Genomic DNA, 23,374 nt, shown 5'->3' with positions numbered 1-23,374 from the left:
AGACAGACAGACAGACAGACAGACAGACAGACAGAGATAGACAAACAGACAGAAAGACAGACATACAAAGCAATTGACTGATCTCTGCCTAGTTTTTCAGCCCATATTTATTTTTTATTGTTTCAGGATTATTGCTATCAGTACTGGGGAGATGAAAAGAAAACATTCGGAGACATGGAAATTGAGGTAAAAAAGACAGAAAGCTTTCCAATGTATGTGAGACGGCGTCTGGAAATACAGTCCACAAAGGTAAGCAGAGTCCTTCTCCTCAGCATGAATATCTGTGACGTCATTATCTGCAGACATATGAATCCGTTTTGAATCCTGTAACAGAAGACAGACGTCTTAGAGGTGGATCAGTACCAGTTCCTGAAATGGAAAGGCCGTGAGCTTCCGGAGAACGCTCAGGAGTTAATAGAGATGATAAGGGTCATCAGAGAAAACGGCAATTATGACAACAGCAGAATGAACCGGAACATCCCCATGGTGGTGCATTGCAAGTAAGTCCATCAACACCAGTTTGTTTTCCTGATAGACATGGGTGGATGGATTGATGGATTTTAAACTTCCGTAAACTTTCAATTCAGCAATGGATCGTCGCGTACCGGAATCTTCTGTGCCTTATGGAACCTCTTGGACAGCGCATACACAGAGAAGCTGGTGGACGTCTTTCACGTAATCAAAAACTTGCGCAAGGAGAGACAGAGGATTGTGGAAACAATCGTAAGTTCTTGCTTTGTTTATAAAAACAATATACCTTAGTCAGGTTAGATGCTATCTTGAATTTAACGCAGGTGAAAACAAGGCTGTGTGAGGGTTAAATTTGCAGCTTTACAATGGCACACACTGTATAAAGATCCTAGCTCATGTAATTTTTCTCAACCCACAACTTTAAAAACAGTTTTATGACGTTTTCATCAATTCAATATTTTGTCGGCTGACAACTCGGTATGTTTTTAATGGTACAATTCATTGAATGACTGAACTTATCCCTTACATCCTCATTTTCATTCCTGTCAAAAATTACATTTGGCGCTACCCGGACTAAGGTTTATAGAAGAGTGGAAAAACTTAATCATCTTGTACTTTCCTTAAAATACTGATCTGTACCATTTTGGAAGAAAAAAATAGTTTGGGATTTCCATTGTTACTGTAGAATATTTTATGACCCTTGTTTATCCTTTTCTATGATTTACACTATTCATATTTTAGCATGGGCTTATTCAAACTGTATATCTTTGCTAATGTTTGCTAATTGTGACCCTGGAGCACAAAACCAGTCTTAATTAAGTCGCTGGGGTATATTTGTAGCAATAGCCAACAATACATTGTATGGGTCAAAATTATCGATTTTTTTTCTTTTATGCCAAAAATCATTAGGATATTAAGTAAAGATCATGTTCCATGAAGATATTTTGTAAATATCCTTCCGTAAATATATCAAAACTTGCTTTTTGATTAGTAACATGCATTGCTAAGTACTTAATTTAGACAACTTCACAGACGATTTTCTCAATATTTAGAATTTTGTTTTTTTGCACTCTTAAGATTCCAGATTTTCTAATAGTTGTATCTCAGCCTATCCTAACAAATCATAGATCAATGGAAAGCTTATTTATTCAGCTTTCAGATGACACATAAATCTCAATTTCAATAAATCGACCCTTATGTGGTCCACGGTCACAAATGTGAAATCTTCCGCTTAAAGGTGACTTCAAAGATGTTTTAACACAAATTAAGTGTAGTTTGCAAATACATACCACATAGGCCCTACAAGTTCATAAACAATCCATGAACAAATCATATTAGTCTTTTGTTGCACGTTAAAATGCTTAAGTACTTCTAAACTCCTCACAGGAGCAGTACCAGTTCCTCTACACGGCTCTAGAGGGCGCTTTCCCGGTGCAAAACGGCGCCGTCAAGACGCCACCGGCAAACGACACCACGCAGGTCATCAACGAAACCACGGCGCTTCTCGACGAGCCCAACAGCCCTTCCGGTGCTGACCAGAGGGAGGCGGAAGAGAGCCAATCCGCAGAGAGCAGCGAGCAGGAAGCCAAGGAGAGCAGCACTGCTGAGGCTCCACCAGCAGAGGGAGAGAAACCCAGCACCACCAACGGCCCTGCCGCCACCGTAGAGCTTTAAGCATTTTGGGGGCTAAAATATTTTCGCCAATTTGACACCAAGTGTCAAGGAGTGATTTTTTTTTTAATGCTTTTGATTTCTTGTGTTACATTTGAGTTTCATTGTACATTAAATGTTAGATCCGAGTTTTTTGTGGAGAACTCGGGTTAGGATCTGACTGATCCATTAAAGCGTACGTTTCTGCCTCAGGTTTCGGTTTGGATTTTCTGTATAGGCTAATGATGCTGTTTGTGTGAAATCGGTGCATATTGATATTGTTTATTCACATGTGTAAAGGATTTGCTTTATGGTTTGATTTTTAGGCTATCAAATTGCGTTTTGAATGTATTTGTAATATAACCTTACAGACGATATTTTCTGGTTTTTTTTAATTATTATTTTTAGTTTGGAAACTGTATCAAAGCACAGCCTTATTGCATCTAAATTATAGTGCCTGAAATGTTTGATGGAAGTGAGTGTTTTTATGTTCGAGAACAACCAAAAAAATGGCAAAGATGATTTTGCACTACAGGGCTGTCATCAAACTGTCTTTCATTTCACAGTTCCCCCCCGATTCGCTTAATACGTATTTGACTTTAAGCAGATGTAACTTAACAAAAAAAGAATAAAGGATAGCTTGAACAATACAGCTGTTGTGTCTTACCTCGCTATAAGCTTCAAACAGGTGAAATAAACACGAGCAAAAGCGTGTCACTCGTCCTGATCCAGGTCAGACCCTCTTTATGGTTTTGTTAACCCGTTTGTGTCCTCGTCAGGTGCATGAACCTGGCCTAGAAAATGTAAATAATGTAAAACCAGAAGAATATGCCTATAACGTAACGAGCGTTTGTAACGCAAACATTAGCCACAAGATGGCGCATGCTAACAAAGAAGTAAACACACAGACACGTCCATCAAGCCAGTGTGCTTTTGGTATGAATAATATCACATTTGAATTAAAAATATGTTTGTGATGATAGACTGATGTAAAGAAAATATGTCAGTTATTTTCACTATAGAGGTATTTAGGCTATAGGCTAATAAAAATATATAATTATGCATATAATTTGTGAATGCAGAAATGCAAGTGTATTTATTATATTTTTTTATTGAAAAAAATATTTCATACGATTAAAACAATTTTAATTACCTAAAAAATCTTTTAAAATGTCAGGAGATAAAAAATGTATATGTCAGAAGTTGTTTTATTGACTGAAATTATGGTTCGTTGGCTGAGGTCTCCAAAAAACGATTTGCCTCGCTTCATTTAATTTTCCCCTTTAAGTCAGTAAAAGAAAATGGGGCATCGGTGGCCCTGCAGTGATTCGGGAGAGAGACATATTTGTCTTCTCATAACACACTGGAATAAATAAATAAATATATTTTTGAAATCATATTATTTTAGGCCCAAATCCAGAGGCCGATTGTGGGTGAATCGTGAAAGGAGAATTTAAAGCTCACTATCTTTCTGTTTTTTATTGCTTAACCACCATAATTAAAAAAATATATACTAGCCTATATATATATATTTTTTTTGTTGTTTGTTTGTTTGTTTGTTTTTTTGTTTTGTTTTGTTTTGTTTTTATAGTTAGGTTTGGAAATAAAAATGTCGATGTATCAGAATGGCACCTTTCACTGAAATTATCTGATTATATCTGCAGCCATTTTGACCTTTTAACCGTAAACGTGTATTTGTTAAAGCTAAGCTTTGAACGTTATATTGGGCATCATGAGGTGAACGCAAGTGGCTTGTACAGTGAGCCATGTCTGTACAGGTCAAAGAGAGAAATCCTCTTTAAATAAATCATCAGTGAATCTGTGGAGCAGCATTTGCATTCAGCTGTCACATGTAACTCCACCCAGCCATGCAATTATCATACCATCTTTCATGCAACATTTGTGACTGATGTTTCCCTCTTTCAACTTACTGTTGTGTAAAAGTATCAGAATCAGGTCTCTGTTCTCTACAGTATGTTGAATAGGTTATATATGTGAAACTGCCCTTATACACTCTGTAATTAGTGTGTTGCTCTGTGACGGGTTTCTCCTCTAATTGAGCACTTCAAGCTCACACTAAATACAGCAAATTAATTCAGAGATGTTCAAACGTTCACTGCAGTTACTCGCTATGCATGTTAATATGCTATGACCATGCTGCATATCTGTAACTGGCAGAAAATGCATGAAATATGGGCGCAGGACTTTATATTTACATTTAACTCATTTAGCAGATGCTTTTATCCACAGCCACTTACAAGTTGTTGTTGTTGTTTCCGCTTTTATAAGGTATTTACGGCAACAACAACAAAAAAACCTGTTAGTAATCAAATAGTTTTGTATTAAATGTACTCAAATATTTGTACATTTTTATACAGGACACTACATAAGGAGATTTTGTTTTTGGTCTATAATCTCAAAGTCATTATAACATTTATGTTTTATTTTTGTATTTGCTAAACACCTTTATTTTTGTTTGTTTGTTTGTTTTGGATGGGTTGTGTTTTGTTTGTTTTCTTTTGTTTTGTTAGTCTGTAGGTGGATGAAACACAAATATGCACTTTAGAAACAAAAGTTTTGACTGATAAACAAAAAAAGTGTAAAGAAAAACAGCTTATTTTTATGCCACTAACTTGTTCGAACATGTTTGCCAAACATTCCCCCATTTGCTATTGGTCAAAAAAATGTTAGCCCCGCCCCTAAAGTCATGCTATTGACAGAAAGCTGCCTTTGAGTTTAACGATGCACATTAACTAGATTTTGTTCTTGCTCTTTTTTTTTTTTGTAAATTATTATCCTTAATATTATTTGTTTTTAGTTTTGGCCTTTTATCACTTTTTTACCTTATTTTTATATTTTGAACCAATACAATTTAGATTTGTTGTTGTTTAATTAAAATAACTCATACTCATGTTGCATTATCACAAAATGTTTTATCCCAAACTGAAATTATAAGAACATATTTATGGTTTACATGTACAATATGTGCATGATTTATACAGTAGGCTATACAATAAGATTTAGATTTTAGCATAATAAACAGTGTTTTGAAATTACTACATTAATTATGCTTTTTTTTAAATGCCAGCATTTTTTTTTCTGTGTTTGTTTTAGGGTAGGCAGTTTGTCAGTTGTTCAGCAGTTTGTTTTGTGAGTCTGTGGTTGGATGAAAAACAAACAGCTCACATTCACATTAGAAACAAAAGTTTTGATTGAAAACAAAAATGTGTAATGATAAACAACTAGTTTTTTTGCACTAGTGTAAACAGACCAAATTTCAAAGATATTTGTTTTCAAACAAAGATTTCTGTTTCCCAAAAATACCCACATCCGTTACTGGTCGGAAAAAATAGTAGTCCCACCCCCAAACTCATGCTATTGGCAGAGATCTACAATAACAAGCTACAACCGGCCTGGTTTTAATTATATTTATTTATTTATTTATTTATTTATTTATCTTTCAGATAGTCAGACATTTTATGTTTGTTATTCCAAAAAGAATCACTTAAACCAGCCTGGGACATGCATTATACTCTTTGGACATATAAAGATTCATTCATTGATGGATATATGACTATAAATGTCCCGACACACATGTGGCTCCTACAGAGTCGTCCCGCTTCGGTTTCTGGCGAGACACTGAGACTGATTCAGACGGCCAGACCTCAGGTGACGCTCAGCTCCACAGCTGGAGACCCATAACATCAATAACGGCATCTGACTGTGGAGATGATGAGCAGCTCTGGGTCTGAGGGTCTGCACTTACACCTCATTTTACATTCAACGAACGAAGTGACCCGAGAAGCCAGCGTAACTCTGTTTCCATTGAGAGATGGCATGATGGAGCTCGCTGTGAGTATGTTTTGGGGTTTGTGAGCGAGGTGTGCACATGACCGCCCGAGACGGCCCAGCCCCAGACTGAGTATTCTAATGCAAACAAGGTCTCTCAGCACACAAAGAGGCTACATATCTCGTACAAAAGATGTGTTGAGCCCGTACACAACCCACACAGTGTCCAATGTCCTCATACAGTCATGTTTTGTCTCTCTCTCAGTCTGTATGAGTCTTGAGTGGTACAGGCCTGGAACAATGAGGAATTCACACACACACACTTAAACACACTGGGGGGGTGTTTTCGTCTCTTCGGGTCATGTTTGGTGTAATGTGTGAATCCAAGATGAGGTTTTCAACATATTTCTGATATCTGTGTCCATTTTGTGCAATTTAATGTTGTATTCATTATTTACGTACTTGTAAATGCATCCCACACATTTTCTACAAAAAAGCTATATCTATTTCTTATTATGTATTTGTTACTTGCAACATTTTGACGTTGTTCGACATTTGTTTTGGGAGTAACATGCAAATGTCATGGTAAATTAATATGGCAACCATTCAGTGCTACAGCATTTATAAAAGTATCATGGTAAAAATGCCTTTTTCCCTTGGATTTTTATCATGGTAAAATCATGGCATTTTGATGAAGTACCATGGAGTACTGTGTAAATATTATGGTACATGAATATGGCAAATATTTAGTATGTATAAAGTGCTATAGTATTATGTTTCATAGTAAATAGCCCATATAAACATGATACAGTATCATGTGTGGTAATATGATAAACCATGATTTTGTTTTGTTTTGTTTTTTTTGGACACAATAACATGGAAATACAATTTTTCTTTTTACATATTTTGTTTTGTTGTAATGTATAGTATCATGTAAACAACATTTACCATGATTGACAGCCATTTATTTTATTTTATAAATATTTTTTTATTATTTCGTTTTTATTATTTTATTTGATTCCATTATTTACCACTATCATTAATTTTTGCACATATGTAAAGTACTTTTCCATAAATAATTTCTTTCTAGGATATTTGGATTTATTTGCTTTTACATATATAATAGAATCTCTAAACAAATTCAGTGGCTTTTAGTGCTCATATGTGACAAAGCAATTACACAGTGTTCATATTATAGGCTAGTGATATTAAGATAATATTAAATAAAAAAAATAAACAAGAAACTACTCATACATAACGTAATTATTCTGTAACGGTGTAAATTAACAAACATAATATCAAATAACAATTAAAAATTAAACTCATTAATTCAACAATTAATTATAAATAATAGCAATTATAATTGTTTACAATAATAACAACAATAATTATCATTATTATTAGTATTAGTGTTATTATTGCATAAGATGGTCATGCATAATGTAAAGATGTGTGTTACACAATAGTGTAATCATTTTTGTTATGTTCCTTCCAGCCTGTACACAAGACCTTTTGAATTGAGTGTGGCTCACAGGACACGGCGGCAGTAAATGATACATGTGCTGGACTAATTCATGATTGTATGTGTAGTGAATGGGTGTGCCTGGCAGGGCCACTGTCCCAAATAACTGTGACGCTCTATTGCATGGCTCATTGTTGCGCGATAACACTGCGCCGGGACGACAGACGCCCCCGCCCCCTGGAACACCAATCAGATTCCCCATTTCCAGCATATAATTCCCCATGTAGGGGCCATTTATGAGGCATTATGGGAGCACTTTAAAATCTCATTAGACGGGACAGCTGCACTTCGATACTGCATGCTGCTTTAGCCATTTCTATTATTGCTGCTGGGGATAGCGCTACCCCCTCTGTTTTGAGATGAGCCCCATTTTGGGAGCTTAAATTAAGCTAATTGTAAGCTAAGTCAAGAGTGTGCATCTTTGCAGGCGGCATGATACATAGTAAAAACTGTAATGCTGCAGGCAGAAACAAGGCAGTAAAAAATGATTTATCTGAAGTGTTTGTGTATGTACAGTGTGCAAGTTGACGAGATGAGAAAATATATTACTAAATTTATCAGTAGCGTATAAATAAACATGGTTTCTTTGAATAATTAGCACAAATATTGTGAATCAAGCGCTCGGCAATTCACTGGTGGCTTCATAATCTAATATTAACACATTTGCTAAAGGCAATCCAAAATGAAGAAGGAAACTGTAAAACGACAAAGAAATATTTTGTATTTCTCTCATGCTCTCATGAAATTCTCTAATTTCTTCATTTTGTTTACAACATATTTCTAATAATCTAAATTGCACTGTAAAACCTGAAAATGTGTAAGTACATTAATAAATTATTTTACCTGATCTGACTGTTCAATGTAGCCATGTTGATTCTTTCACATTAAATAATACATCTGAGTAAAAACAGTTTTACCATATTTTTACCAATTTACCACATTTTTTACCAAATTTAGATCATATGAATACACTTTTAGGTTAGCTGACAATACATTTTTACAGTCAGACAGACACAGCACAGAGTTGTTGTTTTTTTCATGAAAGGAGTGCTATTTGTGTCCAAAATATCAGATTTGAATTATTATTTTAAAATATATGTAATAATAATGTATTGTTTTATATATGTATTATATTTTAAAACGATACATATTTTTTAATAGATATTTGTAAAGGAGTACATGCATTTTGACATGTTTGTATTGCCAATCATAAAAATATATATTTGAAATATTAATAAATGTATTCATAATACATAACATGATAAAAATGTATTGAGTTTTCCTATTAACAACAGATCAAATTTATCTTAAAAACATCTAGGATTAAAACAGAATAATCAGACTGAGTCTGTGAGTCAGAACACTTATTTTTCTAAAAATAACAGTGCACTGTCACTTTAAATAATCATAAAACCTGCTCAAGAGGAAGTGACATCAACCAAGTCTTCAGAGGAGCCATGTTTAAAACTTGGTAAGTACTGATTTAACATTCATAATATGTTGGTTTATCATGCTTGATAGGTTTTGCCATATAAAATGACCAGTGTTTTGTACTATTTACAGAAAAGTCATATTGTTGCTAACGCTAATGCTAGGAAGATAAGCCTAAATAATGAAGTAAAGCAGCAATTTTATTTTGAAATGGCAGAATCACCTGCATATAAGCGCTACAGTGTTTTTTATTCAATCTATTATGTTGTTTGTGATGAGATGGAAGAAGTATGGTGGATATGTGTTTAGAAAAAGTCTGAGGTTGCATTTTTGTAAAAAATAGTGTGTATTCTACATTAGAACAGTAGGCTATGATATAAAAGGTACATTTTCTTTATACATAACATTTCAAAACAACAACATAATGGCCCTCCTTTCAGTGAATGACTTTAGTGTTTACTTAATCATTAAATGAAAACATAATGCTTATACATATAGGTTTTAAGGAATGTCAAGTGTATTGTATAATGCATTCATTGGTTTTGTGAAGAACAAACCCTCAGAGAGTGCCGTCGGTGTGCTAGGAAAGACACACGCTCCAGACGGAGGTGAGCACACTGGTGTTCTCTGTTCACACCTGATATTTTTGGAACTCTCTTGTTCCAAATCGTGAAGGGAAAAAGGAGGAAAAAAAATTGTCAATGTTTATGTGGAAAGCTCAGCGCTCAGATTCGCCTGCCATCTGAAGCCAATGAGAGAGAAGAATTTGGCGGAGAGTATTTTTAAACCCCAGAGAAACCTCAAAGGCTGTACTTAGAGGGGGTCAGGCAAGGCAAGATGGCGGTGCGCCATACAAAAACCTCCCAGGCAGATGGGCCTCTCAGAGCCGGTCTGCTACTGAAGTCACTGTCAGGCCTATACCTGTGAACCTATACTTCTCTTTTTCTACAATAGTCTTGTTAATGCATCATTATTTCTGAACAAACAGGCCCAAGTCTCATTTTTGCCTTTCTGAATAGTGGCAGATTTAGTCAAGGTCACATGCTGAACAAAACGGGTTTGATTTGATCAAAGGGCGACACATATGTAATAAGGAGTGAGGAGATATACTGTGATCCCTCCTGCAGCATGAGACGCGTTTAGGATATTGGAGCAGACGTTCTCATAACATCACATTAGATCATTCCCTCTCAAGAGCAGACATGAGGAAAAGAAAGAGGAGTGAAATGACTGCTGTTCGAGAGCAGCTACAATTTTTTTAACAGCTATTTCTATGCGTTCAGTCAGCATACATTTTAAATTGACTCTGTTTACTTTGATAACACACATTTCTGGTCTTACTGATGATGATAAACATTCATTGTAAATTTTTAATTGTACATCATTATAAATATAAATATACAGTTCAGTCATGAAACTCTAGATGGTGCAGGCGACGGGTTGTTAACGTAAACGATGATATTCAGAGAGTTAAACGACTTGGCACAGCTGATTGGTTCATGCTGCATATGCAGCCAATGAGCTTACTGCCTTACATTTATATGGCTGGCTAGCATTCACTAGAGATTCCTGCAGCAAGCTTTCAGAGTTTCTCTGAAACCCGCCACCTTCCCCAGCTCCACCTGTATAGATCTGCTACGGGTTATTTGGTAACACTTTACAATAAGGTTCATTAGTTAACATTAGTTAACTACTTTAGTTAACATGAACTAAGAATGAACAATACTTCTACAGCATTTATTAATCTTAGTTAATGTTAATTTCAACAGTTACTACTGCATTATTAAAATCAAAGGTTGTGCTTGTTAACATTAGTTAATGCGCTGTGAATTAACATGAACTAACTATGAACAACTGTATTTTCATTAACTAACATTAACAAAGATTAATAAATACTGTAATAAATGTATTTTTCATTGTTTGTTCATGTTAGTTAATACATTAACTAACATTAACTAATGGAACCTTATTGTAAAGTGTTACAGGTTATTTTATATGCTTTTGTGCAGCAGCAGTATGTCTTAAATACTCATGGCACCGTATTGCCATATGCATTGGCAGTAGCAAGTTTCTGTACTTGCTTGCAGCAGCAATAATCTACAACTACAGCAATAACCAACAGCAGCAACAATTCAGCAGCAGCGTAGCATATCTAGTCCACCAAGACCATATACATTAACATTGTCATATCCACCACCACGCTAAAATCTTCCAAGAGTTGTCATGATTGAACTGGATATTGGACATGTCCTGATTAAACTCTGATTCAGTTCTGAAGCTGTTGATTTGATTTTGATTCATTTGTTACATTCTGTGTTTTATACATTCCATTTTTGTATCTCCCAAGTTCCAAAGGATGACAAAGTAGAAAAATTGTATAATAAATGAAAAGAAAACAGATACAAATACAAAAAGATTAGAAAGCTAGTGTTAAGTATATATATATATATATATATATATAAGAAAACAAGCAGCAAAATTTGTTGCCACCTACTGATTCAAAAACAACATCGACGAATTCAGGGAGTTTGTTCAATGACGGATTTATCACACTTATTCAAATAGTAACTGCTTTATGAGTTCCTGGATATTTAATGAATCCTTAAAAAAACAGCTCAAAATGCATTCGTGCATCATTTTGAAATTACACTTGTTGGGCTGTATGTTAAGAATCAGTTCATAAGAGTAAATCGGACTACACTTGTTGCAAACATGTTGCTGATTCACTAAAAATAACTTGTTCATAAGATTGATTTCTTTGTGAATCGGACTTTACTTGTTGCCCATGCATGTTGTTGATTCATTGAAAATAACTTGTTCATAACAGTCATTTGTAAGTAAATCCGTCTGTAGATATTGTGTGGATATTGAGTGCAGTGCGCGAGGACGGCTCAATAGAAAGATGTTTTCTTGCCTTTATTTCACGGTAAATGCCTTTTGTTTTATCACCTTCAATTCAGACTGTAAACTCGGGAAAATAATGACTTGTGCCGTTGGGGTGTAAATTGAACAGCAGGTGTTACGACCTCTAGGGGTAAGCCGTAACAGAAAAAGGATAATATACACACCAGAGAGATGCCAAATAAACAACTTTATTTGCTTTACACGGGAGTATCTTCAGGGGTAGACAAGGCCAAAACAATAAACAAAACAGACTTTGATTTCATGGGAACTTCGAACTGCGTCCTCTAGGGGTCGCTATGGGGAATGCCTCGTCGTGACCCGTGTCTGAAGCATACATTGAAAAAACACCAACTCGTTGATGAAACCACCAGGCAAGCATAACAAACAAAAACCCAATTTCATGGGTTTTTTTTTTCCTTCGGACGAGCCCCCAATTTCTGTTACGACCTCTAGGGGTAAGCCATAACAGAAAAAGTATAATATACACACCAGAGAGATGCCAAATAAACAACTTTATTTGCTTTACACGGGAGTATCTTCAGGGGTAGACAAGGCCAAAACAATAAACAAAACAGACTTTTCTTTGACAACTAAATAACCTCAAACAGAAATAAAAACAAAATACAGACCAACTTCCCTACCTCCCTCAACCAAAAACAAAGTGAAAAAAAGATACCTAAATAAAATGGTGTCTAACCCCCTACGTCCCTTATTTTGGCAAACTAGTATTTACAAGAATATTTACAAAGTTATTTACAAAGTTTCCAGGCGTACACACAGCAGAATCAGAATCCAAATCATAGTCAAGACAAGCAATGTTTCAGATAAACCAGGGTTTCAGAATTTGATCTTACAATAACAAACACTAAACAGATTCAATACACTCAGAATATCTCTCTCTCCGGTACGACACCTTTTCACAACCCTACAACCAACGACGGCGATACATACAATAGCAAGAAACAGTAAATCTGAAAGTTAGCGCAACACAACAGTATGAAGTCAACGAGGCTCAAAAGGCCCCAGATGAGGGTTTGGGGCGGTCCTTATATCAGGGTAGGGTGTCACCATCACCAATCACCACCTCCCACTGGTTAACAGAGGCCACACCCATCTGGAACACAAACATGTCGACACACGAGCAGAGAGATCGAATACACACAAAACCAGTACACAGATGCATAGACTATCTTAAAGGTCATAACTGCAGGGAATGAGTTTTATTTAGCCTTTCTTCTTGTAGTGTGACTAGCCTTCACGCTAAATCTTCAGAAATGGTTGACAACAGCCAAGATATCAGTTATTTGAGTGCACATTTTTAATGATTTTATTAGTTTTATGCGGTTTTTACATGGTTTTAATCATCATGTGGTTATTTATTTATGCTAAATGTATTAGACTATTTAGTCAGAAGGCTCTTGGAACCAAAAAGAGAACCAACCAAAGCATAATACTTTTTCAGTAGCCTATAGTTCATTACTAGATCGTCTAGCTATAGGAGCTGACCCAGATTTCACAGAAATGCATCCATATGCGCCGCATGACTACACATTTGAAAGAGCACGTAATCTACATGCTCAATGAGCAGTGACCTGTAACAAGAGCATGTGAACTGTATCGTCCAGCTGACATTCTTCGCCATATGTTTCTTTTAGACACGGTAGATAGTTTTGTAGCTAAATGAGCACCAATTCGTAACGTCACATTTCATGAGGGACATTAAAATCCATTAGCGTTCGCATTGACTCCCATATACCACAAACAGATTAAATCTGGACACGCGGTGGCTGTGTAAATATTGCATAAACATTACCCCCCCACCGTACATGCAGTACAGTATGAATGAGAATGAACTAATGGCTGGGATTTATGCTGGCCGCTGATGGCTCACCGTAAGAGTTTTGTTCCATTTACCTGCTTGTGTCGGAGTATTTTGAATAAAAAGCCAATAATGTGTGTGCTGGGAAACATCCAAGAAATTACATGAAATGACTCTTGCGCTCAGCGCCTGCAATTCAGCCAAATGAAGTAAATTTTTAACATAATGAAAAAGGCTGTTGCATTAAGTCAGTAGAGCGGTTTATAGACTGGGAAACTGATGCTGATTTCGAAAAGCATGTTGAGAAAACGGTATGCAGATCGGCACACGCACTGTTGTGATTGTGATCATAATTACAGTCATTAATATTATTGCAATTCACAAATGAAACGACTTGCCCGCGTATAAGTTGCGACCCCTCGACCAAATTGAGGATGATGGCTAGGCTTTTATAAATAGAAATCGCAGATCTTATTTTACTTAAATGAGTGGTTTTCAAGGCTTCTAAATACATTCTGACTTTCTTCTCGCAATTCTGACTTTTTTAAAGAGTTTTCAGTGCTTTAAAAAGTCAGAATTGTGAACTCAGAATTCCGATTCTCGCTATTCCAAGTTTCGAAAATCTTGAAATTCGGACTTTTTGTTCTGAAAATTCTGAGTTCATATCTCGCAAGTCTGCCTTTTTCTCAGAATTCTGAGGTTATATCTCACAATTCTGACCTTTCCCCTCTCAGAATTCTAAGTTTATATCTCACAGTTCTAACGTTTTCCCCTCAGAATTCGGAGTTTGTCACAATTCAGATTTTTTTCCCACAGAATTCTGAGTTTACATCTTGCAAGTCTGTTTTTTTTCACCACAAAATGAAAATCTTTAAAGGTAATTGCGACTTATTATTTCAGTTCTGACTTTTGTTCTTGCAATTGCGAGTTTGTCTCGCAATCCAGACATTTATTCTGAGAACTGAGTTTATACCTCACAAATCAGACATCTCTTCTCAGAATTCTGACTTTTTGCTCTTTCTCTCAGAATTGCAAGAAAACAAGTCCAAATTGTGAGATAAAAAAATCACAATTTCCTTTTTCTGTTGTTGTTGTTATTATTATTATTTTTATCCCATGGCAGAAACAGTGACCAATGTCCTGCAATTATTTATTAATGAAAATGCGTGCAGGTTCAGTCAAGTATGTTTTAAGCAGCAGTGGTTAGCATTGTGCATTTGAAAAGATTCATTCAATAGACTTTGAAAAGCAAATGAATTACAATCCAAAGAAAAACAGGTTGAGAGTTTGATTAATGGACTCAAGTGACACATAAAATACCGGGCACAGATGATTAGCGACTGGTCAATAGCATTGGCGAGTCTCTGCAGTGCTACCTAATACTCCCAGCACTGGTCAACATAAACACAGCTGTTTAACACCCTCCAAACCCATGATAAATCTCAGCTTTGTGTGAGGTCACGGGGCTACCTTTTCCCCGTTTCCTTTCGTTCACCTGGAATTATAGGTGAATTTCTTTATGAAACGCTAAATTAGTGGTCCAGGGACGAATGCAATGACAAGTAATTATAGCTATATTACATTAAAATTAGGCAATTATGCATGAATGCAAACATGACGATGCGACCGTTACACAGCAATCAGATTCACGTCAAAGTTGCTGTCAGGCTTGTCAGAGCCTTCAGCTCTGTTTACCACATCTGGCAGTCAAAGCCACATTTAAGTTCGTCTTTTGGACAAATAATTATTCACAGGCATTGACAAATCCAAAGTAACGTTTGAACAAGTGTCTGTGGTGATAGCCATGAAGTGCCTACTGGCTCATTCTCATGGAGTGTATTAATATGTACGAGATTCAAGTAGCTCTCAAAAACTTAACCAGCTATATCAGCTATTTCTGTGTTTAAATTGTTTATGGAGCTTCTAAAAATGAAGAGCTGTGAGTTGCCTTTAATATGTTCTGGCTGTGCTTGATCAGTAAACGAGAAAATGCCAACCTAATAGTGATGTCTTTTTCATATTAAGCAGAGAACGCACTATTTTCCTAGTCATACTCATTTCAACATTTTTTATTATCTTTATGAGTAGTTTAGATCAAATTAAAAAAATTTGTTCACCCTCAATGTTGTTCCAAACTTTAATGATTTTATTTTGTGTGAACACAAAAAGAGTTATTGTGTAGAATGTTTTGGCTGCTCTTTTCCATACAATGAAATTGAATGGAGACTGGGATTGATGAGCTCCAAAAATATCATCAAATGTTGCTGCAAAGTTACTGGAAGTCTTCAGCTAATAACAAATAAAAATTCAGACTTTTTCTCACACAAACCATAATATGACTTAAGAGGACGTGCGATATAGCATGCAAATCATGTTTTTTTTTTTTCATGTTTGGAGCCTGACAGCTCCCGTTTCCTTTCACTTTCATTGTGTAGGAAAAAAGCAAACAGAAAAGTTGTGTTTCACTGAAGAAACAAAGTCATATGGGTTTGGAAAGACATCAGGGTGAGCAAATTAAGAATTTTCATTTTTGGGTGTACTATACCTTTAAGACCACAGTGACTAACCATTCATAATTCTGTTGGGATGAGCATTAGCAAGTTTCTACTCGTTTATAAAGGGCGACTTGCCCGCGTATAAGTTGCGACCCCTCGACCAAATTGAGGATGATGGCTAGGCTTTTATAAATAGAAATCGCAGATCTTATTTTACTTAAATGAGTGGTTTTCAAGGCTTCTAAATACATTCTGACTTTCTTCTCGCAATTCTGACTTTTTTTAAGAGTTTTCAGTGCTTTAAAAAGTCAGAATTGTGAACTCAGAATTCCGATTCTCGCTATTCCAAGTTTCGAAAATCTTGAAATTCGGACTTTTTGTTCTGAAAATTCTGAGTTCATATCTCGCAAGTCTGCCTTTTTCTCAGAATTCTGAGGTTATATCTCACAGTTCTGACCTTTCCCCTCTCAGAATTCTAAGTTTATATCTCACAGTTCTAACGTTTTCCCCTCAGAATTCGGAGTTTGTCACAATTCAGATTTTTTTCCCACAGAATTCTGAGTTTACATCTTGCAAGTCTGTTTTTTTTTCACCACAAAATGAAAATCTTTAAAGGTAATTGCGACTTATTATTTCAGTTCTGACTTTTGTTCTTGCAATTGCGAGTTTGTCTCGCAATCCAGACATTTATTCTGAGAACTGAGTTTATACCTCACAAATCAGACATCTCTTCTCAGAATTCTGACTTTTTGCTCTTTCTCTCAGAATTGCAAGAAAACAAGTCCAAATTGTGAGATAAAAAAATCACAATTTCCTTTTTCTGTTGTTGTTGTTATTATTATTATTTTTATCCCATGGCAGAAACAGTGACCAATGTCCTGCAATTATTTATTAATGAAAATGCGTGCAGGTTCAGTCAAGTATGTTTTAAGCAGCAGTGGTTAGCATTGTGCATTTGAAAAGATTCATTCAATAGACTTTGAAAAGCAAATGAATTACAATCCAAAGAAAAACAGGTTGAGAGTTTGATTAATGGACTCAAGTGACACATAAAATACCGGGCACAGATGATTAGCGACTGGTCAATAGCATTGGCGAGTCTCTGCAGTGCTACCTAATACTCCCAGCACTGGTCAACATAAACACAGCTGTTTAACACCCTCCAAACCCATGATAAATCTCAGCTTTGTGTGAGGTCACGGGGCTACCTTTTCCCCGTTTCCTCTCATTCACCTGGAATTATGGGTGAATTCTTTTATAAAACAGTAAATGAGTGGTCCGGGGACGAATGTAATGACAAGTAATTATAGCTATATTACATTAAAACTAATTAGGCAATTATGCATGAATACAAACACGACGATGCGACCGTTACACAGCAGTCAGATTAACGTCAAAGTCGCTGTCAGGCTTGTCAGAGCCTTCAGCTCCATTTACCACATCTGGCAGTCAAAGCCACATTTAAGTTCGTCTTTTGGACAAATAATTATTCACAGGCATTGACAAATCCAAAGCATCGTTTGAACAAGCGTCTGTGGTGATAGCCATGAAGTGCTTCCTGGCTCATTCTCATGGAGTGTATTAATATGTACGAGATTCAAGTAGCTCTCAAAAACTTAACCAGCTATATCAGCTATTTCTGTGTTTGAATAGTTGATGGAGCTTCTAAAAATGAAGAGCTATGAGTTGCCTTTAATATATTCTGGCTGCCCTTGATCAGTAAACGACCTAATAGTGATGTCTTTTTCATATTAAGCAGAAACTTTTCCTAGTCATACTCGTTTTAAAATTTAAAATGATCTCAGTGAATAGTTTAGACAAAAATAAAACATTTTGCTCACTCTCAATGTTGTTCTAAACTTAAATTATTTTATTTTGTGTAAACACAAAAAGAGTTATTGTGTGGAATGTCCTGGCTGCTCTTTTCCATACAATAAAATCAGTAGGGGCTGGAGATGATGGGTTCCAAAACTGACATCAAACATTACTGCAACGTTACTGGGAGTTTTCAGCTTTTCAGACAAACCATCATATGCATGCTATATCGCAAATCCTCTAGATTCATATCATGTTTTTTTTCATACTTCTGTGGTCATTTCAGTCCCAATTCATTTTCATTGTGTAGAGGAAAAAAGTAAACGGGAAGTTTTACAAAATAACTCCTTTTGCGTTTATATGGGTTTAGAAAGACATGAGGGTGAGCAAATGAAGAATTTTCATTTTTGGGTGTACTGTCCCTTTAAGACCACAGAGACTAACCATTCATAATTATGCTGGGATGAGTATTAGCAAGTTTATACTCGTTTATAAAGGGAAATTCCAGTCCCAATTCATTTTCATTGTGTAGAGGAAAAAAGTAAACGGGAAGTTTTACAAAATAACTTTAAATAATAAGCGTTTATATGGGTTTAGAAAGACATGAGGGTGAGCAAATGAAGAATTTTCATTTTTGGGTGTACTGTCCCTTTAAGACCACAGAGACTAAACATTCATAATTATGCTGGGATGAGTATTAGCAAGTTTATACTCGTTTATAAAGGGAAATTTATTTTCAGCCCTCTCTCAGGAGTAAACACAAGACACAGCAGGCCCTGATGCTGAAAAAGAATATCAAACTAATTCAAATAAACAGCATGTCATCCAGCAGAGGTCAAGCAGGTTTAGGTCAACTCTACTGCTAATGCTCTTGATGCAACGTGTGTGTCTGAGGTTCTGTAATTCAATTCATGTGTTCTGATGTGTATATACTTGCATTTCTAATCAGATTTTGTGGAAATTATGCCCAGAAATGGCAGCCAAAAGAAAACCGCTTATACTATTACAGTATCACACCAGGAAAACAAATATTTTTTTATTTTGGTTGGTTGTTTTTCGGATATTCACAATGTTGACATTGGCATTAATGTTAGGTTGTGATTCTGTATCAAAAGGTGGGTGGATTTTAAGAAACGGTTTAAAACGGTACAATTGTAGCTTCTATTAAATACCAAAAATACTGGTGCAGTAGCAAAACCACACTACAGTACATATAGCAAATAGCAAAACCATACTACAGTGATATTTCTTTATTATATAACAATATAATATGTACTTAAAAGAACCATTGAACATGGGATATATATATATATATATACATTGCCATTCAAAAGTTTGGGATCAGTAAGATTTTTAATGTTTTTTTTTCTGTATTTTTGATCAAATAAATACAGCCTTGATGAGCACAATATACAGTATATATATATATATATATATATACAGGTGCATCTCAATAAATTAGAATGTCGTGGAAAAGTTCATTTATTTCAGTAATTCAACTCAAATTGTGAAACTCATATATTAAATTCCTAGTCATACTCGTTTTAAAATTTAAAATGATCTCAGTGAATAGTTTAGACAAAAATAAAACATTTTGCTCACTCTCAATGTTGTTCTAAACTTAAATTATTTTATTTTGTGTAAACACAAAAAGAGTTATTGTGTGGAATGTCCTGGCTGCTCTTTTCCATACAATAAAATCAGTAGGGGCTGGAGATGATGGGTTCCAAAACTGACATCAAACATTACTGCAACGTTACTGGGAGTTTTCAGCTTTTCAGACAAACCATCATATGCATGCTATATCGCAAATCCTCTAGATTCATATCATGTTTTTTTTCATACTTCTGTGGTCATTTCAGTCCCAATTCATTTTCATTGTGTAGAGGAAAAAAGTAAACGGGAAGTTTTACAAAATAACTCCTTTTGCGTTTATATGGGTTTAGAAAGACATGAGGGTGAGCAAATGAAGAATTTTCATTTTTGGGTGTACTGTCCCTTTAAGACCACAGAGACTAAACATTCATAATTATGCTGGGATGAGTATTAGCAAGTTTATACTCGTTTATAAAGGGAAATTTATTTTCAGCCCTCTCTCAGGAGTAAACACAAGACACAGCAGGCCCTGATGATCAAACTAATTCAAATAAACAGCATGTCATCCAGCAGAGGTCAAGCAGGTTTAGGTCAACTCTACTGCTAATGCTCTTGATGCAACGTGTGTGTCTGAGGTTCTGTAATTCAATTCATGTGTTCTGATGTGTATATACTTGCATTTCTAATCAGATTTTGTGGAAATTATGCCCAGAAATGGCAGCCAAAAGAAAACCGCTTATACTATTACAGTATCACACCAGGAAAACAAATATTTTTTTATTTTGGTTGGTTGTTTTTCGGATATTCGCAATGTTGACATTGGCATTAATGTTAGGTTGTGATTCTGTATCAAAAGGTGGGTGGATTTTAAGAAACGGTTTAAAATGGTACAATTGTAGCTTCTATTAAATACCAAAAATACTGGTGCAGTAGCAAAACCACACTACAGTACATATAGTAAATAGCAAAACCATACTACAGTGATATTTCTTTATTATATAACAATATAATATGTACTTTGGGCAGGAAAATTATGTCTGCACAGACCTTATGTAAAAAAATATATTTATTTGCCCCTAGTTATTCTGTTCATCTGTGCATGAAATGGAAAGAGACTTGGGTCCCAATTAAATGCAAGGTATCAAATCTCGTTAATTTCACCGCTTCTGATCCTGACCTGTTTTGCATCTTTGATTGCTCATTATGAACATACAGCTTATTAATTAAATCATCATCATTCTTGCTACGGTATGTTTGAGTCATAAAAACAATCCAGTTATATCATTATTTTTGTTTGTTGGCTGGATGGTTGATTTTCCATTGGAGTACTGCTAATGCACAGCTTGCAAATATATGACGTTTACGTATTTCAATGTATGAACATGTCTTTAATAAGCTTCATTCAATCTTGAACTTCAGAATGAATGATTTTTGATGTCTAATAAGAAAATATTGAAGAAACGTGTTTCTGATGGCATTTGGTTGTCTCACAGTTTATATGTTGAGTCAGAACACAGATATCAAATCTGGTGAAGATATATTTATTCAATTTTAGGTAGTCTATATAGATTTTAAATTTCATAGATGACCTTACAAGAACCGTTTTTGTTCCTGTGTAGTCATATTTCCTGGAGGTGGGACATATCAAAAAGGTTTTTTGTTTATATCAGCTTTAAACTGCTACTTGCTAATGCTAGTCAGCAGTAAATTTGACTATTATTAATGTGCGGTCACATTTAACGTTGTTCGATTTTATTGTGGCAAATCAAGGCATTTCAATAAGAATCTACACGATCAGGAATTTGTTGTGCAAGAAAAATTCTCTATGCAGACTTTGCAACGAATTAGTTGGTCATGCAGATTCATGACATTGACAAACAGAAAGCTACTTGGTTTGAAAATGACTACTGTGTGAGCTGTGCTTCAAATGAAATTTTGCCAATATTTACTCATATGTCTGCACGTTTAGGGGAAGGGGGAACTAATATTTTAGAACGCATACACTGGGCAGCAACTATTTTTAGTGTCCATTATCCCTGAAGAGAGAAAGAACTATTAAAATGCACATATCTGCGCATATTTTGCACAATGGCGCCGACGCTGATGGCTGCCTCCGTGGCGTGCTCTGCAGTTGTTTTTATGTTTTTGTTAGTTTGTCCTGTCTTTAGTTATATCCCTGCAATCAGTTTCACCAGAGACGAATTGCTGGACATTCGGAAGTACACACCACCCGATATTTCACCGGTTTTCGATGGTTCCTTGCACAATACTATATTATGAGCTCAAAATACTTTTAACTGTGCATAATTTGTAAAATAATTAATTTTGATTCATCTGTAGCGCACCCGGAACAGCATTGCTTATGTAATGCTGAGTATCGGATACGAATCCAATGAAACACAATTCACAATAAAAGAGCTCAAAGACTTGCAAAAGCAAGCTAAAATGGTGTGATTGTGTCAGCAAATGTGTTTTTATGTCACATTTGCTTTTGGTAACGCTGTCGGTTAGGTATATTGTAGGTGCTACGTTAATTTTAAATCTTTTAGCGCCTCTCTCCAGAACTGCTGCGATAAATACAACAGCAAATGTAATCAAACGTTGCCAGATTTATGTCCATTTGAAAGACATTTTGATGGTAAGTAAAAAATTATGCAATTTTTCTTTTTACACTGTTTTTTCAGTTATTTGGAGCATAAATGTACAGAGTTAATTTGCGTATCTGTGTGTTTCACTCTGACTGAGCAAATGTGCTCTTCACAATCTTCTGTCGGTCACCCTCATCAACTCGTCTATCACTCGCGTTCCCTCTTTTCTTCCTCTCTTTCCCCCCTGGGTGTATGTTGTCGTTCTCATGTTGGTTAGAGGCCAGCTTCCTCGAAACACACATTACATGCCAGCGAGCTTCAGGGATGGCTGCGCCACGCCACAGTGGCCTTAAAAGTGTGCCTTACGTAATTGCCAACTGTCTAGAATCATTAGGGGGCAGCCTTTAAAAAATACATGTTTCTGCCGACAGCTGCGTTCTCTCGACTTTGCCTGCCTTTCAGATCCGATTTGCTTTAGAGGTTCCACTCAGTTATATTTAACCCTGGGCACAATGAGAGCTCTAGCGGCGGGGACCTTTGCTATCTGTTCCTTTCTCCTTCATGAACGAAACAAAGGAATTGTAGGTATTAGGATGTAATTACTCCCTGGATTTGATCAGGCCCAGTGGTGTAGGCTACTTGTTCGGGGTCAGTTTCGAAGCAGATGCTGGAATTATGTAACAAAATTAGCATTAGCATTAGCATTGCTGTCGTTTTTCACTCAAGTAAAAGCCGAGTTGTTAATGCTTAAGCAAATTTAAAGAGATTTCAACAAGGCCTTTCAGCTGTCATATTTTTAGTTATTGTCCTCATGCTTTTTTATATAGGCAGTATTCAACGTTTTATGTAATAATTAAAGCCGGCTGCGTGTGTGTTTTTGCGTCTAAGCATGTTCTGTGTAGCATATGAGTGATGAGCACACACTCCGACAGTCATGTCACATCCTGTAAGAATGGGGGCAGTTCAGACGCAGCTGCCCCGCAGACACACTCCCAAAAACAACACAAGCAAACTCACACACACACACATCTGTGAGCCAAGCTGCAGCGCAAAAATATCTGTTCTACTTTAGTCCTTTTTGTTCTTGACAAAATAATATAAACAATATTTGTCGACCTTCACAAAAATGATTTAAAAAAAAATTGGAATTATACCATTTTGTGGCATAAAATATTTTAATTATTTAATTCTTTTTTTAATTAATTATTTAGGTAATTATTAAATATAAATTAGCATTTTTAAATGAATCATTAAAACATTTGTATAATATAAAGCATGTACTAAAGCATTTATA

General features: G+C 35.7%; 1 protein-coding gene and 1 long non-coding RNA gene across 2 annotated transcripts in view; both read left to right on the top strand.

Moving 5' to 3' along the window:
- Window positions 1-12: 12 nt before the first annotated feature.
- On the top strand, window positions 13-2,777 carry LOC107593336 (receptor-type tyrosine-protein phosphatase C-like). Its single transcript, XM_016283023.1, has 4 exons — window positions 13-249; window positions 334-500; window positions 588-723; window positions 1,858-2,777. Exons 1-4 carry the CDS (start codon window positions 175-177, stop codon window positions 2,143-2,145), a joined length of 666 nt encoding a protein of 221 aa, XP_016138509.1. The 5' UTR covers window positions 13-174; the 3' UTR covers window positions 2,146-2,777.
- A 6,088-nt stretch (window positions 2,778-8,865) lies between these two features.
- LOC107593362 (uncharacterized) overlaps window positions 8,866-23,374 on the top strand; it is a 57,128-nt gene continuing 42,619 nt past the window's right edge. Inside the window, exon 1 of the long non-coding RNA XR_001610073.1 lies at window positions 8,866-8,903. This is a non-coding gene — a long non-coding RNA (uncharacterized lncRNA). The remainder of the gene's footprint in view (window positions 8,904-23,374) is intronic.

Source organism: Sinocyclocheilus grahami, unplaced genomic scaffold, assembly GCF_001515645.1.
Source record: "Sinocyclocheilus grahami isolate Dianchi unplaced genomic scaffold, SAMN03320097.WGS_v1.1 scaffold169.1, whole genome shotgun sequence".
NCBI lineage: Eukaryota > Metazoa > Chordata > Actinopteri > Cypriniformes > Cyprinidae > Sinocyclocheilus > Sinocyclocheilus grahami.
This window is presented reverse-complemented; position numbering and strand designations above follow the sequence as displayed.